The sequence below is a fragment of the Phasianus colchicus genome, chromosome 14, assembly GCF_987193195.1.
Source record: "Phasianus colchicus chromosome 14, bPhaCol1.hap1.1, whole genome shotgun sequence".
Lineage (NCBI taxonomy): Eukaryota > Metazoa > Chordata > Aves > Galliformes > Phasianidae > Phasianus > Phasianus colchicus.
The window spans coordinates 10872043-10884723 of record NC_143449.1 but is presented as its reverse complement, the minus strand read 5'-3'; the positions used below and the strand labels follow the sequence as shown (position 1 = coordinate 10884723).

General features: G+C 47.7%; 1 protein-coding gene across 4 annotated transcripts in view; it reads left to right on the top strand.

Moving 5' to 3' along the window:
- The first annotated feature begins 6894 nt into the window (after positions 1-6894).
- Positions 6895-12681, top strand: part of BRWD3 (bromodomain and WD repeat domain containing 3) — a 56369-nt gene continuing 50582 nt past the window's right edge. For all 4 annotated transcript variants that reach the window (XM_031594331.2, XM_031594332.2, XM_031594330.2 and 1 more), the window contains exons 1-4: positions 6895-7311; positions 7403-7461; positions 7649-7678; positions 7893-7952. In XM_031594331.2, the coding sequence (XP_031450191.1) occupies positions 7275-7311; positions 7403-7461; positions 7649-7678; positions 7893-7952 (186 nt within the window). In that variant the 5' untranslated portion in view covers positions 6895-7274. The remainder of the gene's footprint in view (positions 7312-7402; positions 7462-7648; positions 7679-7892; positions 7953-12681) is intronic.

Sequence of the window (12681 nt, the reverse complement as noted above, 5' to 3'; positions counted from 1 at the left end):
AGATCAGCAGAGAAGTCTTTAAGCTGAATAAATAAAATTAATGGCAACCAAATTCCAGTATGGGATGGCACTGACCAAAAGTCCTAGAGGAGGGCTCAGACATGACTTACTTGACTACCTGACTCATTGAAACTCATTGGCCAGTGCAAGCCTGATACTGAAGCAATGGTACAAAAAATGAAACTAAACAAGGATAATGCAAATTAATACCAATGGAAGCTACAGAAAAGTAGAAATGGGCTCTGAGCTATGACAATTTAATGAGGAGATGCTGGCTTAATTGCGCTGATTGTTCTGCAGTGCCATACATGATGCTTGGAGAAAGTCAAAGGCAAAGAGGAGGGAATGGGAAACAAATAAAAACAAGTGTTGTGATGCCAGTGGACAACCTGCAGTCTCAGTCCTCCCATCTCAAAATGGGCACAGCAGTGTGAGAAAAGGTAGAGGACAACAGAAGGGAGTGGGGCTTGGAGCTGCCCTGTGAGAGGGTTGGGCCTTGCTGTTTGGAGGGGACACACAAAAGGGGATGGTGGTGCAGGGTCCTGCCCAGCAGCTTTATCAGTGGCTTTGGAAATCTGTTAGAAACTCTTACTGCTGTGGGCAAACAGCAAGGCAGTTTTCTAATTTATCACCATGTGTCCTAATTTATGTGTAATTTCTATTTTTATAAGACTGTACTGAAAGGGTATTAATGAGCTTATTAACAATGTTTACATGTTATGGATATTGATACTTATATTTAGAAAATTAATATATATTTTTATTTAATATTTTTATTTAAATAAAACCAGCACTTTAAAAAACTCTTAGTAACTTGGTGGGGTCCTTCACAAAAATACCCATTGCTTTTGTAAAACCAAATTAAAATGCAAAAATTCTGACAATGTAGAAGAGAAAGGATAGAGGGGTCTAAGCGACACACTTGGTGGATGGAGTGACAGCAGCATTTGCATTCCCAGCTCTGCGGGGACAGACATGATGAATTCTGAGCCACGCAGGCAGACACTGTGTGCCCAGACTGACTGCAAAGCTATGGGCACCCCAGCAGGAAAAGCTGAAGATGCAGGATCAAGGCCCTGTAAATTAAAAAACAAACAAACAAACAAAACACAGTCTAGAAAAGGATTCAGCAAGACGTGAAGTTGTTGAATGATCTCAGCCAGGAAATGTCAGGTAGCATTTCTGAGGAGAGCCCTTTGTGCACATCGTCCCCGGAGCGAGCAGAGCAGGAGCCATTTGCATGAGCACCGCTCTCAGCAGCTGCAGAACGCTGGGCGCAGAGGGCTCGCACCAACACACGCTCCTGGCAAGACAGGATCCGATCCGGAGCTACAGATGTGGGCACTGCCACTGCAACACCACCAGTGAGGAGAGCTGTCTCGTCACTTGCAGCTGTAGGTAATTTTCCTGCTTAGAGAATGTGATGAGTTATAGGCACCTTCAGGGGTAGTGCTGAGATTCGGTGATGCTGTGGCAGATTTCACCGTGTGCTGGCGTTATTCACATGGTTCTTCTGTTTACAGAGCTATGGGCACATCGGCATGCAGGCTGCTGTTGCCTGTTTTTGTATGCATTCCATCCATATTTGAAATTTTGCATTTATTTGTATGTAAAACAGAGACACAAATGTTTACATAATGTTCAGAGAGAATTAATTTGTTTGAAAATGAAGCAAATAAAAGTTACGCAGTGGTGTGGGTGATGTACATACCTCCTAGCAGAGCAGCAGCTAACTGCAGTTAATGGCTGCCATAAGAAATATGAGATATGGATCGGTCGGCAGAGTAACAGCTGATCCTGTTCCAGACAGGTGGCATCTTGTGTGCTAGCAAATGGATTTGCAGCTTCACCAGAGGAAGAGACACTACGTTTATATCGCACTGAACAAATCTCTGAACTTAGACGAACTATTTTAAGATGGAATTTAGAAACAAAGGAGAGTGTAGCCCTGACTGTTTCCCAACAGCCTTTCCTGTGGGATAGTGCTACACGGAACTCTTGGTTATGGAGCACCACCCAGAGGGCAGAGTGGAGGGATGCAGAAGTGAGATGATCAGATACGTAAAAATAGCAAAGATCCTACAGCAGATCTTACATAACCACCAGCAGGTACCGGATTGTTATTTAACAGATGTCGTCAAGAGAAAAAAGGGCATTTCTTTGTCGAGAGAGGATGTTTATCGGCACAGAGGACCTTGCATGCAAGAAAACGTGTCTATTTTGTTAATAATTTAGCACCTCTTATTTACTTAAACAAATTACAATGCCAAAATTTCATTTTGAGGTTACTGCATTTTGATACCATCTTAAAGTAAACCTTGACTTTTCAATACCTGTATTTGGTTTCAGCAGTATAGTACAAAGCACCAATTCTGAAACTGCTTCTAAATAGCACTTATTTTTGTATCAGTTACAGAAAAACTTGGATTTCATTTCAGGAACAATGAGTATCCTTGTGTCTCACCTGGCTGCATAAGGAGAGGCCCAAGATTAGCAGAAAGCACATACAAAAATGGATGATAAATAGTCCAAAATGTAAAAAAATGCTTAACCTCCTGTAGTCTAAATCCAAAGGGATTCGGATACATGCATTCCCATATACATTTACTGGAGAGGAAAGGTACAGCCCAGGTACAACCCAGCACATCTGCATGGTTCCAATCTCAACTTTCTGATTTGCAGCTGTGCTGTATTTCTGTCCAGTAGTGGAAAACCTCACCAGGCATGTCCTGACATTATGCTAGAGCTAGAAAACAGAAAGAATTTGACTCATCTAGAATGCACAATAATAAATAAAATAAGAGAGACACTCATTTGGTGTTACAAGCTGAATAAGGAGAAGATAATTTAGTATAGCAGTGAAATTAAAGAGAGGTAAATCCTGTCTACTTGCACGCCCTCTCAACTACAGCATTACAGTGAGAGGTGGCAGACACAAGCTGGAACATGAGAAGTCCAGATAAGGAAACGATTCTGGATCACAAGGATGGTCAGACTTGAAGGGGTTGGGTTGCCCAGAAGGTTGGGCAATCTTCCTTCCTTGGAGGTGTTCAGACTTGCCTGGTCAAACGTGATATTTTAGGCCTGCTCTGTGAGGATGGGGACTGCGTGACCTCTGGAGATCTCTTCCTATGAAAGCAAAATAGGGCTTTTTTGAGAGGTTTTTGCTATTTCAAATAGCAGAAAGAATGGGTGTTTGAGGTGAGAGTTGCCAGAACCAAGCTTTTCAGAGGGTTAAGTGCACTAGGTTAATCACAGTTATTTAATATTAAGAGTGGTTTTGGTAAGTTAACTGTACAACGGCACAAGTAGGAGACATTTTTCTGAGATTTTTTCCCTGCAGGTTCTCACTTGGAGTAAGATGTATATAGAGATGCTATGCTGGGGAACCAGGGTACTTATTAGCACCAAGCAATATCAGCAAGAGGGAAGGGCAGAACTGAGTCTGTGAAAGTGTGAAAAATGCACATTATGCAGGAAATTAAAATCTCCCAAACCAGCTTCATCTATAACCTATATCTGGAACCTCAACAAGATCTCTTTCACCATGATATTTGTCATGATTTTCCCCCCGTACGTGTTCAGCACTCGTTACCCACCCTTCCAGGCTTTCTACAGATCTGAATGCTTTGCAATGATCTGCCCTCCGTCTGGGAAGGGCACAGGAGGAAGAGGGAGGTGACCCTGCAACATTTGACAAGTTTGGCCATAGCAGAATGAGACTGATTTTATTTTGTGGGACAGTGTGTAGATTAAAGTTTTATCTACAGATTTCCACTCAAAATGTTTCAAAGGCATTCCTTTATTGTTATTATTACTACTAGTATTACTATTATTTAAAAAAGAGCAAGCATGGAAAGAAACTCACAGTGTAGCTTCTTTCTCAAAGCATCTCTGCTTTTGAGTACATCTGTTATTCACCAGCAAAGACCGTTGCATCAGTATGTTCCTCTCCAGCACTAAGTGCCACTGCTGCTGTTGGCATTTATATAACAAAATTCTGCTTTGGAGAAACATGAATAAGCACTAGCATCAAATCTGGCTTTTACTAGGAGATTTACTATTGCTGTTCTGCACGATGTTTCTTGGATGCAGAGGATCAAGAAAGAGATGAGTCATGGGGCTGCAGATCTGCGTGTGGCTGCAGTGCGCTGTGGCACAGAGCTCCCAGGGAATGAAAGGTGCACCTGAAGATGGGCATTACTCACCAGAAAGACAACTCCTTAAGGGGAGAGCTAAGAAGAAGCGGGAAGAGCTATTGATCACAGCGCTTTGAGCAACCCTAGGGGATCATAAAGCAACTGGGAGAATGTTAACAATATGAAGCTGTGGAGCCACAGGATCAGCAACACAGGAAGAAGGCTGGGGGTCACTGCGAGGATGGAAACCCCAGCCCTAATTGCTCTGAAGGAGCCTAGCCAAGGGAAGCTATCCAATGGCTGCACCGTACATGACTAATGAGCTGTTTGTGTTCAGCCTGGATGCAGGCTGTGGTCTGTACACTCATACTCTGCAACACATAGCTAACAAATAGCTACGTAGTTATTAATGTGCTCCTTTCTTGTTGATGCATGAATCAGCCTAGGCTTCAACAAGGGCACAGCCTTTGCATTAAGGAGCACCTCTGAGTTCTGAGCTGTAAGAGCCTGTATGTGTAAGCACCTAGGCATGCAGCAAGGCTTCCAGTACGAATGGTGTGGGAAGGACACATGCAAGGGACAGGAGCTTCATTTGGAAACATTTTCTACCTTGGCTTTCAATTTGAGAGCCCATTTCAGTTCCTGTAGGAATTTCCACTGGCTCTAGATAGGCCCTGAAAGAATAATCCTGCCTTTTTGTGGTGGTGCAGCTTATATGCTACTGCCTCCAAGCTCAAATAAAGACAAATTGTGAGGAGAAAGGTTCGGCAAGACATCAGCCAAGGGGGGCCAAAGAAACATGCCATATCCATCAAGAATATGTTAGGTAACTGTTACCACTAGAACACATGAGGACCTGGTGCTACACAATGTTTATGGTGCTGTGTTTTCTCCTGACACAGAATTAAATTTAGCTCAGAAAGATTGATGTGCACTTTCAAAACATATTACAATATCTACATTCTTCTTTTGAATTCCTAGCATACATAATAAGATGAGCTTGCAATTATCAGTTCTGACGAGAGAGAAATATTACTTCTAAAGATACAGAATATCAGAAGGTTCTTTTCCCAGAAGGTAATTTGTTTCCAGAACTATTTTACACCCAAACTCCCACAGGAACAGCAGGACTAACTTCAAAGGCTCCCGTGTCATGCTGGAAGAGTTGTTACTAATGGAAAGCCCCTAGAGCTGAAGTAACAGCTTAGGAAGGTGGCTCCCTACATCTCTTTAAGTGATAACCACAAATCTGCCTTATAAAAAATTCCAAGAGCTATGATGGTAAGCAGGGATGCTTTATTTATTTATTTTGGCTATTTAAATTCTCATTAGCAGCTTGAGAGTTTTGGAGGACAAAGAAGAAAATGAAGTCTATGCCTCAGCCAGCTCATCCAAGCGCCTGCCACAAACAACTTCCACACCTGTATTAAAATGTAGGCGAGGCATGCAGAGCAGCTAGATGTCACACATCTGACTTGTTCTGGTATCCTGAAGCATCCTGAGAGCAGGCTGGGCTGCATCCTTGTGGTAACAGCAGGAAGAACTCTGAAATAGCACTCCACAGCGTCTAGTCATGCATATATACTATGAATATATGTGAAAATGAATTTATCCTTAATGTTTCAACTGCATCAATTTACTATGATTCAGCTCTTGGTATTCAAAGCATGAATATGAGTTGTCTTATTCTTTTATTTTTCAGTTATGACAGTGATTGTTACCCTGCCAAGGCTCAGGAAATTCTAACACCAAACATCAGGTATTTATGGCAGCAAAACACAATTGTATATTAAGGAATGCTGTCAATTCACTTAATATTTTAGCAAGTTACTGCTGAAGTGAAATACATTTCTGAAGCTTGGACAGGATACTTCTGGAAAAAATTACTTGTTTCCCTCAAGAATGTCTATGGAGATTGATATTGCACAGTATTTTCTTTGAAGAGAATAGGTGCAGCATCATCCATGTCTTTATTTCCTGGACACTGGGAGGAAATAATTATGATTCAGCTCCCGAAAGCACTGGCTGTGAGCTAAGACAAGTGCAGGAGCTGGGCTCAATGATCCTCGTGGATCCCCTCCAACTCAGGCTCTTCTATGATCCTATTTCTATGATGCTATTTCTCGTCTATTTCTATGATGAGAAATACCTAATCTAGCAAAGCCACTGCAGCCCAATTTCATTGTCTACCACTGTCTCTGTGGTATCTGGGGACCACACAAGAGCAGCCACACTGAAATCCTGTGAGGTGGTGACGATGACAGGCGTCACGTACTGATGGCTGTCAGTTCCCATTCACGTTAATAGAGTATGAGGGCACTGCCTGGGCATCTGGAACTGAACGTTGTCTTGAGGACCTTCGTATTTATGGTGGAATTCTCATTTATGCCATCACAAGGGTGCTCTGTGGGCGCCCCAAACCCGGCGTTCTGCCTGCAGCCCCTTTGTGTTTGTGGCACTCAGTGTGAGGTGCGCAAGGACGCTTCTGGGAGTCCAAAATCCCGCATTTTGCCTGCGTTTTCAGAGGATTAAACGGAATCTTCTTCAGAGGAAACAACTCAACGAACACAACTGAAGTTTATTTCCTGCGCGTTCAGTGCATTACACGCTGATAAAATCGAACAAAACGCTTCACCCGCCCTTTTTCTCCCAGCCGGGCCCTCCAGCAGAGCGGCCCGCGGCCCTCGCCCTGCCCCTTCCCGCCGCACAAACGCCGCTCTGCTTCGCCCTTTCCCCGCGGCGGAGCTGACACGGCTCCGTTTTCTCGCTCTTTCCACGCACGCCCGCAGGCCGCCGGGCCCACAGGCCTCCGCGCGCCCTCCCCGCGCCCCGGCCCTCCGCCGCGCGTCACCGCCCGGCCCTTCCGCCCCGCCGCTTCCCCGCTGCCCGCAGCCGCTCCGCACCGCCCTCGCGCGGCCGGCGGCGCTCCCTGCACCCAGCTCGGCGGTTGCCTTCTCCGGGCCGGGCTATCTATGGGGCGAACGGCGATGCCATGAAGCCGGCGGAGAACGGCAGCGGGGCGAACGCCGCGCGCGGGCAGCGGGGCTCCTCCATGGGCGTTCGGCCGCTGTAGGAGCGCCGAGTGCGCGGGGCGCGATCCGCCACCTCCCCTCCCCCTCGGGCCTCCTGAGGAGGATGGCGACGGCGGCCGCCCCGACCCAGCTGGAAGCCGGTGGGTAGCGCTGGCCGCGGGGGCTCCGCCGCCGTCCGCCCGCTTTGTAACCGTGTCCCCTTCTCCCGTCCCCCTCCCTGTCCCGGCGCAGAGCTCTATTACCTGATCGCCAGGTTCCTGCAGTCCGGACCCTGCAAGAAATCCGCCCAGGTGAGCGGGGCTGCCGGCCGGGCCGGGCGGGAGGGGAAGGGACGGGACGGGACGGGACGGGGAGAGGAGCCGGGAAGGGAAGCAGGAGGGACGGGGCAGGACGGCGGCGGGCGGGCGGGGGGGGCACGGCGCTGCGCTGCGGGCTCCGGACTCACGTCCTTTGTGTGCGTGCTGTGTGTGTCCCCAGGTGCTGGTGGAGGAGCTGGAGGAGCACCAGGTAAGGGACGGCGCTGCCCGGCCCGGCCCGGCCCGGACCCTCCCGGCACTGCGGGGCCGCGCGGCGCTGTGCGGCCGGGGCCGTGGTGCGGCCGGGCCGGGGGGGCGCGGAGCGGAGCCGGCTGCCCTCGGCCGCCCGGGGAGGGGTCTGACCGCCGGCTCCGTCCCTCCTCCCGCTCCCTCTCTCTCTCTCTCTCCCCGTCTCCCTCCCGCAGCTGATCCCCCGGCGCCTGGACTGGCAGGGCAAGGAGCACCGCCGCAGCTTCGAGGACCTGGTGAGCCCCCTCGCGCCGGCGGCTGCCCCGCGTCCCCGTACCGCCACACTGCTCTCCCCCCGCCCCGCCCGACGGCTTCGCCCCGCCGGCCCCAGGCCGCCACCGGGCCGGGGCAACGGGGGCGCGGCGGGGCGGCGAGGCCGGGCCGGGTTGGGGGGGGAGAGGGCTGGCTAACGGCAGGGGGGTGGCGGGGACGGCCGGGGGGCTGACCGCGACGCGCTATTGTGGGGCCGGGGCGGGTTATCTGAGGGCACGTACCGGGGCCCGGCCTGGCGAATGGCGCCGCGCCTTACAAGCCGGAGCGGCGCGGGCGGCGATGTAAGGAGGCGGCTGATTGGCTCCGGCGCCGCAGAGGAACTGGTGGGGGCGGCGGGGGGCGCGGGGCTGGGAGCCCTGGGTCTGGCCCGGCCCGCGGGGCGCGGAGGGGGAGGGCGGCGAGTGCGGGCCGGGGGCGGCGGCGGCGGCGGCGGCGGCGGGGGGTGCGGGGCTGCGGGGCCGCCCCGTGGTGTCGGGCCTGCGGGCGCGGCCTGCGCCGGGCCCTGCTTGGGAAGCGTGGCGTTGAAAGCACAAAAAGTCTGTGAGATAGCTGCGGGGACGCTGGCGGGGGTGGGTCAGAGCCGCGTGGTGCCCACCGCTGAGGAAGGGCGGCTTTGCCTCGCGCTGGGGAACGCACGGCCGCTGAGGGCCGCAGGGAAGAGCGGCCCTGTCGTCACTGCCCGCGGATGACAGCGCTGACACTGCACCTGGCAGCCGTCGGCTTGGCTGTAGCCATACCGACACGCTGTGAGCATCCAGCTCTGCACCCGCAGAGCGCCGTGGCGGTGCGGGCTTTGGGCACAAGTGTTGTCCTGTAGCTTGCTCTGCGGTTGGTTTTCCATTGTAGCGCTACTTTAGGTGTTCAGGTGCAGGTGGGAGAGCTCCTGGTGTTGAGGTGAGACACTGGTACTTCCTGGCTTTCCCTTTCCAAAACATACAGAGAATTTAAGGTGACCGTGCTTTGTCATTCCTCTGGTGGATAATTCTAGAGCTGTTTATTGAGTGTGCAGAAATGGAGTAAGTACTGCCTTCAATAAATCTCCGTGCTGTGTGCGATTTTCCAAGGGCATCTGAAATCTAACGGCAGGCCGGTTCAGGTTCAGCTTGTGCCTGCATGCAGTGAGGGGTGCTAACAGCTGCAGTGTGAAAGCTGATTTCAGACTGTTTTGCTTCATCAGTTGCATCATGTCTATGTTTTTCCACTTCATTCTGTGGGATGTGGCTAGGAAAGTGTTAAAGCCTTTTCTTCTGTGTTAGGTGCCGCTGCTGAAGATGTATATTTTTAAGACTTTCAGAAGCAGGAAGCAAATTGGAGTAAAGTGAGGCTTGGAATTAATGGGAAATTACTTCTTGGTACATAGAATTATCAAAGCCGAGTATAAGATTTTCTTCTTCACTTTTAAGCTAATCAACAATGATCCTTTTTTGTCATCTCTTTTCTAGTTTTGTTTAGCTGGTTAACATGATAAATCAGTTAGGAACAGGACCACAAACTAATCATTACAGCAAGACAGGTTGATGCTATATAGGATGAGCTGAGCTTCAATTAATCCACAGGCTGAAGCTTTTACTGTCAAGAATGTGGCAAGAAAGCCTTTTTCTCACTCTGCTTAGAGTTTGATGAATCTGGAATTTGGACCTTTGGATACATATGATTGTATATTAACCTGAACTACTTGACTTCTGTGATAGCTAGATGTCTGAATGTAATGTTTAGAACAAAGCTAGGACTGTGGAGAAGAAAAAACTCTGAACTTAATTTTAATTATCTCACCTCGTGAACAAAAAATTAATTACTGACGCTAGCAGTCAGGGATGGAGTTTTTTTTCTGCCCATTTCTCTTGTTTGACCACTGGGAAGCAGAAAGACAATCAGTTACAATCTTTGCCTTGTGTTGCAACTGCACTGGGCAGGCAGGCCTGAGATAATTGAGCAAAATGAGAGATGTGCAAACCCAGAGAAGTTAGGTTTGTTTGCTTGTTTGCCCAATATTCTGCTCCCGCAAATCTGACAAAGAATTTATTGTCCTGATTGCTGATGTTTTTCTATTCTCAGTCTCACTGCTTAGTCTAGAGCTGGTACTTTTGCAAGAATGTGTTGATGCTCTTGTGGTAGAGTGTGCTATTGCTCAGAGTTCTTTCTGAAATGATAAAGATGGAACAACCAAATCGCCTACCAGGTGGCTTTTGTCTAGTTAATGTTTACTCCCACCTCCCTCAAGCTTTCAGTCAAGATCCAGAATCTCTCTGTTGAGAGATTTCTTTCTTTCTTATTTGAACTTAGTCTTTCACTTTACATGTCAGGCACCCTCAGGCAGGAGAACAGTTGAAGATACACTAGTAAGTACTGTATCTGGTGAGCGAAACCACTCAGAGAACACGAGCATGTTCTGCATTTGTGTTCCCTTTGTGTTTCCTGCTTCTTTCCACTTTGGAGCACTTTTTATGTGCAACATGTGGCTGCCTGTCTAGATAATTGTCCAGGTGTGCTCCAGAGGTCTGCGTGCTCCAAGCGGTTTTTACTTTGCTATTGGCTGCTGGTGGTCTTGGGACATGAAACATGCTTGTAAAGGGGAGGGCCCTCAATTTCATTAGGAAGGTCTTAGGTATGTCGAACTTGCATGCAATTAGTACTTCTATTTTAAATTAACCACAGCAGCTTAACATACAGCCAGCTGCCGAGCAGACGAGTTGAGCTGAGCTGCTTTAGATTATCAGAGCTGTCTCCAGTGGGCAGTTTTTGGAAATTATGTTGTTTATTCCTGATAAAAATGACTGATCTGGTTTTCAAGAACTTTCTGAAGGACTGTCTATTCTGGCAAAGACTGTTTTGTTCTTTGTGCTGAAGTTAAGCTTAATTTTAGGAAAAACAGAACATCAGCTGTTGCTGGACGGTGTATCTGAGCGGAGAATTTGTATCTGTGGATGGCTGCACTAGTATGGAACAGCTTATGGGATTTGGCTTTGGGTTTCTGCCTCGTCCATCTGCATTGATTTAAAACTAGCTGTGAATCTGAGGTGCCGTTATTTATAGGTATTGCCAATCCCAGCATTAGCAGCAGAGACGTGGTACGGTTTTGTCACCTCAGGAAAATGTCATCTGCTGTATGATAGTTCCAACCACTCTCCCTGAGGAAATTGGGTGGATAATGGCTTTTGAATTTCTGTGTATATGCATATTGTTGACATCTTGTGAAAGTCCAGTATCTGAGCTTTCTTTTGCTGAGATTCCATATTTGAGGTCTCGAGTAATTTCCTGCTTGCTCAGCTGTCTTGGTCCTCTGGTCTCCTCTGCTGGCTTCTTGATAGAGTTGTCAATTGATTCTTATTTGATTGTTATTTTGGCAAATGAGAGCAGCATGGTGCGGCTGCCTGGAGGTTAGAAATCTGCTGCTGCTGCACAGCTGCCTGCCTGCCCCAGGACCTGGTGGGAAGGGGCATTCCAAGGCCCACGTTGTTCTCTGCCTTCCCTCCGCTGTGCGGCGTTTGCATCAGATGGAGTTGGTGCTTTGAAGCCATGTTTCTCTGGCCCTGAAGAGGTGTTTCAGAGCTATCTCGTTCCAGACCCTGGGAACACAGACACGACATTATAAGTAGTAATCACAATGAGTTGTCTGTTTGTTTGTTTGTTTCCTGTTTATTGAACTGTTCTTGGGAGGAGAAACTGTCAGCAGTAATTCCAGGGGATTTTGTTTGTTTGTTTCAGGGATCAGCAAGCTTCTTGCCTGTGTCTTAGCTGCCCAGTGAAGACTCTTTTCTTAGCAATCTGAGATTATGTTGTAATACTTCCAACATCAGGAGCATAAACAGGTTTAGGGGTATGACTTTCTCCTACCCTTACGTGACTTCAGCAATAGTTCCTTATTTGCAGCTGCTTATCTCTGTAGCAGCATATTTGCATATTAGTTCAAGCAGTTGTGATGAAGTTCACCTGCAGCTGTTTACATGGAGTTTTTAGGAAATACTGGCTTTGCTTGATTACTTGAGTTTTTAGGTCTGTAAGATCTGTAAAGTTGCTTTATTGGAAAGCGTTTCTGTGGTGCTCTGGCAGTCTCATACTCTGATATTTTCACCTGTATAGGATTGTTGCATCTAAAGGCAACAACCATTTTTATAATTTATCCCAGTATGTCTGTAGAATTGGCTCTCACTTAGCATGCCTTCAGCTCTTCTGAGTTATTTTAAAACAGTCCTTTAAAAGCTCCTTGTTTAGCATGTTTTTGGCCTGTCTTACTAGTTTCTTGCTTTTTTCCCCTAATTTTTATTTATTTTTCAAAAATAGTTTTTAATATTCTAAAGATATTTTCTAATGCACTTGGGAAGGTGATAATATGCTTACTGCTGTTCAATTTTGCTGTGTGGCAAAGAGGTGGGATGCCAAATGTGGCTGTAGCTGACGTTAAGCTTTGCCTTTTTCTGTCCTCCTTTGAATGCAAATGTGATCTGGGAGGCTTCATTTTTCTCTTTACAGCTTTACATTTTAGGGTGATTTTTAAAATCAACGTACAGCTCTCACACAGAAGTGAGAGACAGGAGCTTCATTTCAAGTTTTTCTGGGAACCTGAAAACAAAATTGCTTGTTCTGCTCCAGGTTGCAGTTTAAGCGTTTTAGTTGGAAGTTACTATGGAAAAAAATCTCCAGGAGAATTTACTTCTATTGCCGTCTGCCTGTGTAGCTGTTTGGTAATAACAA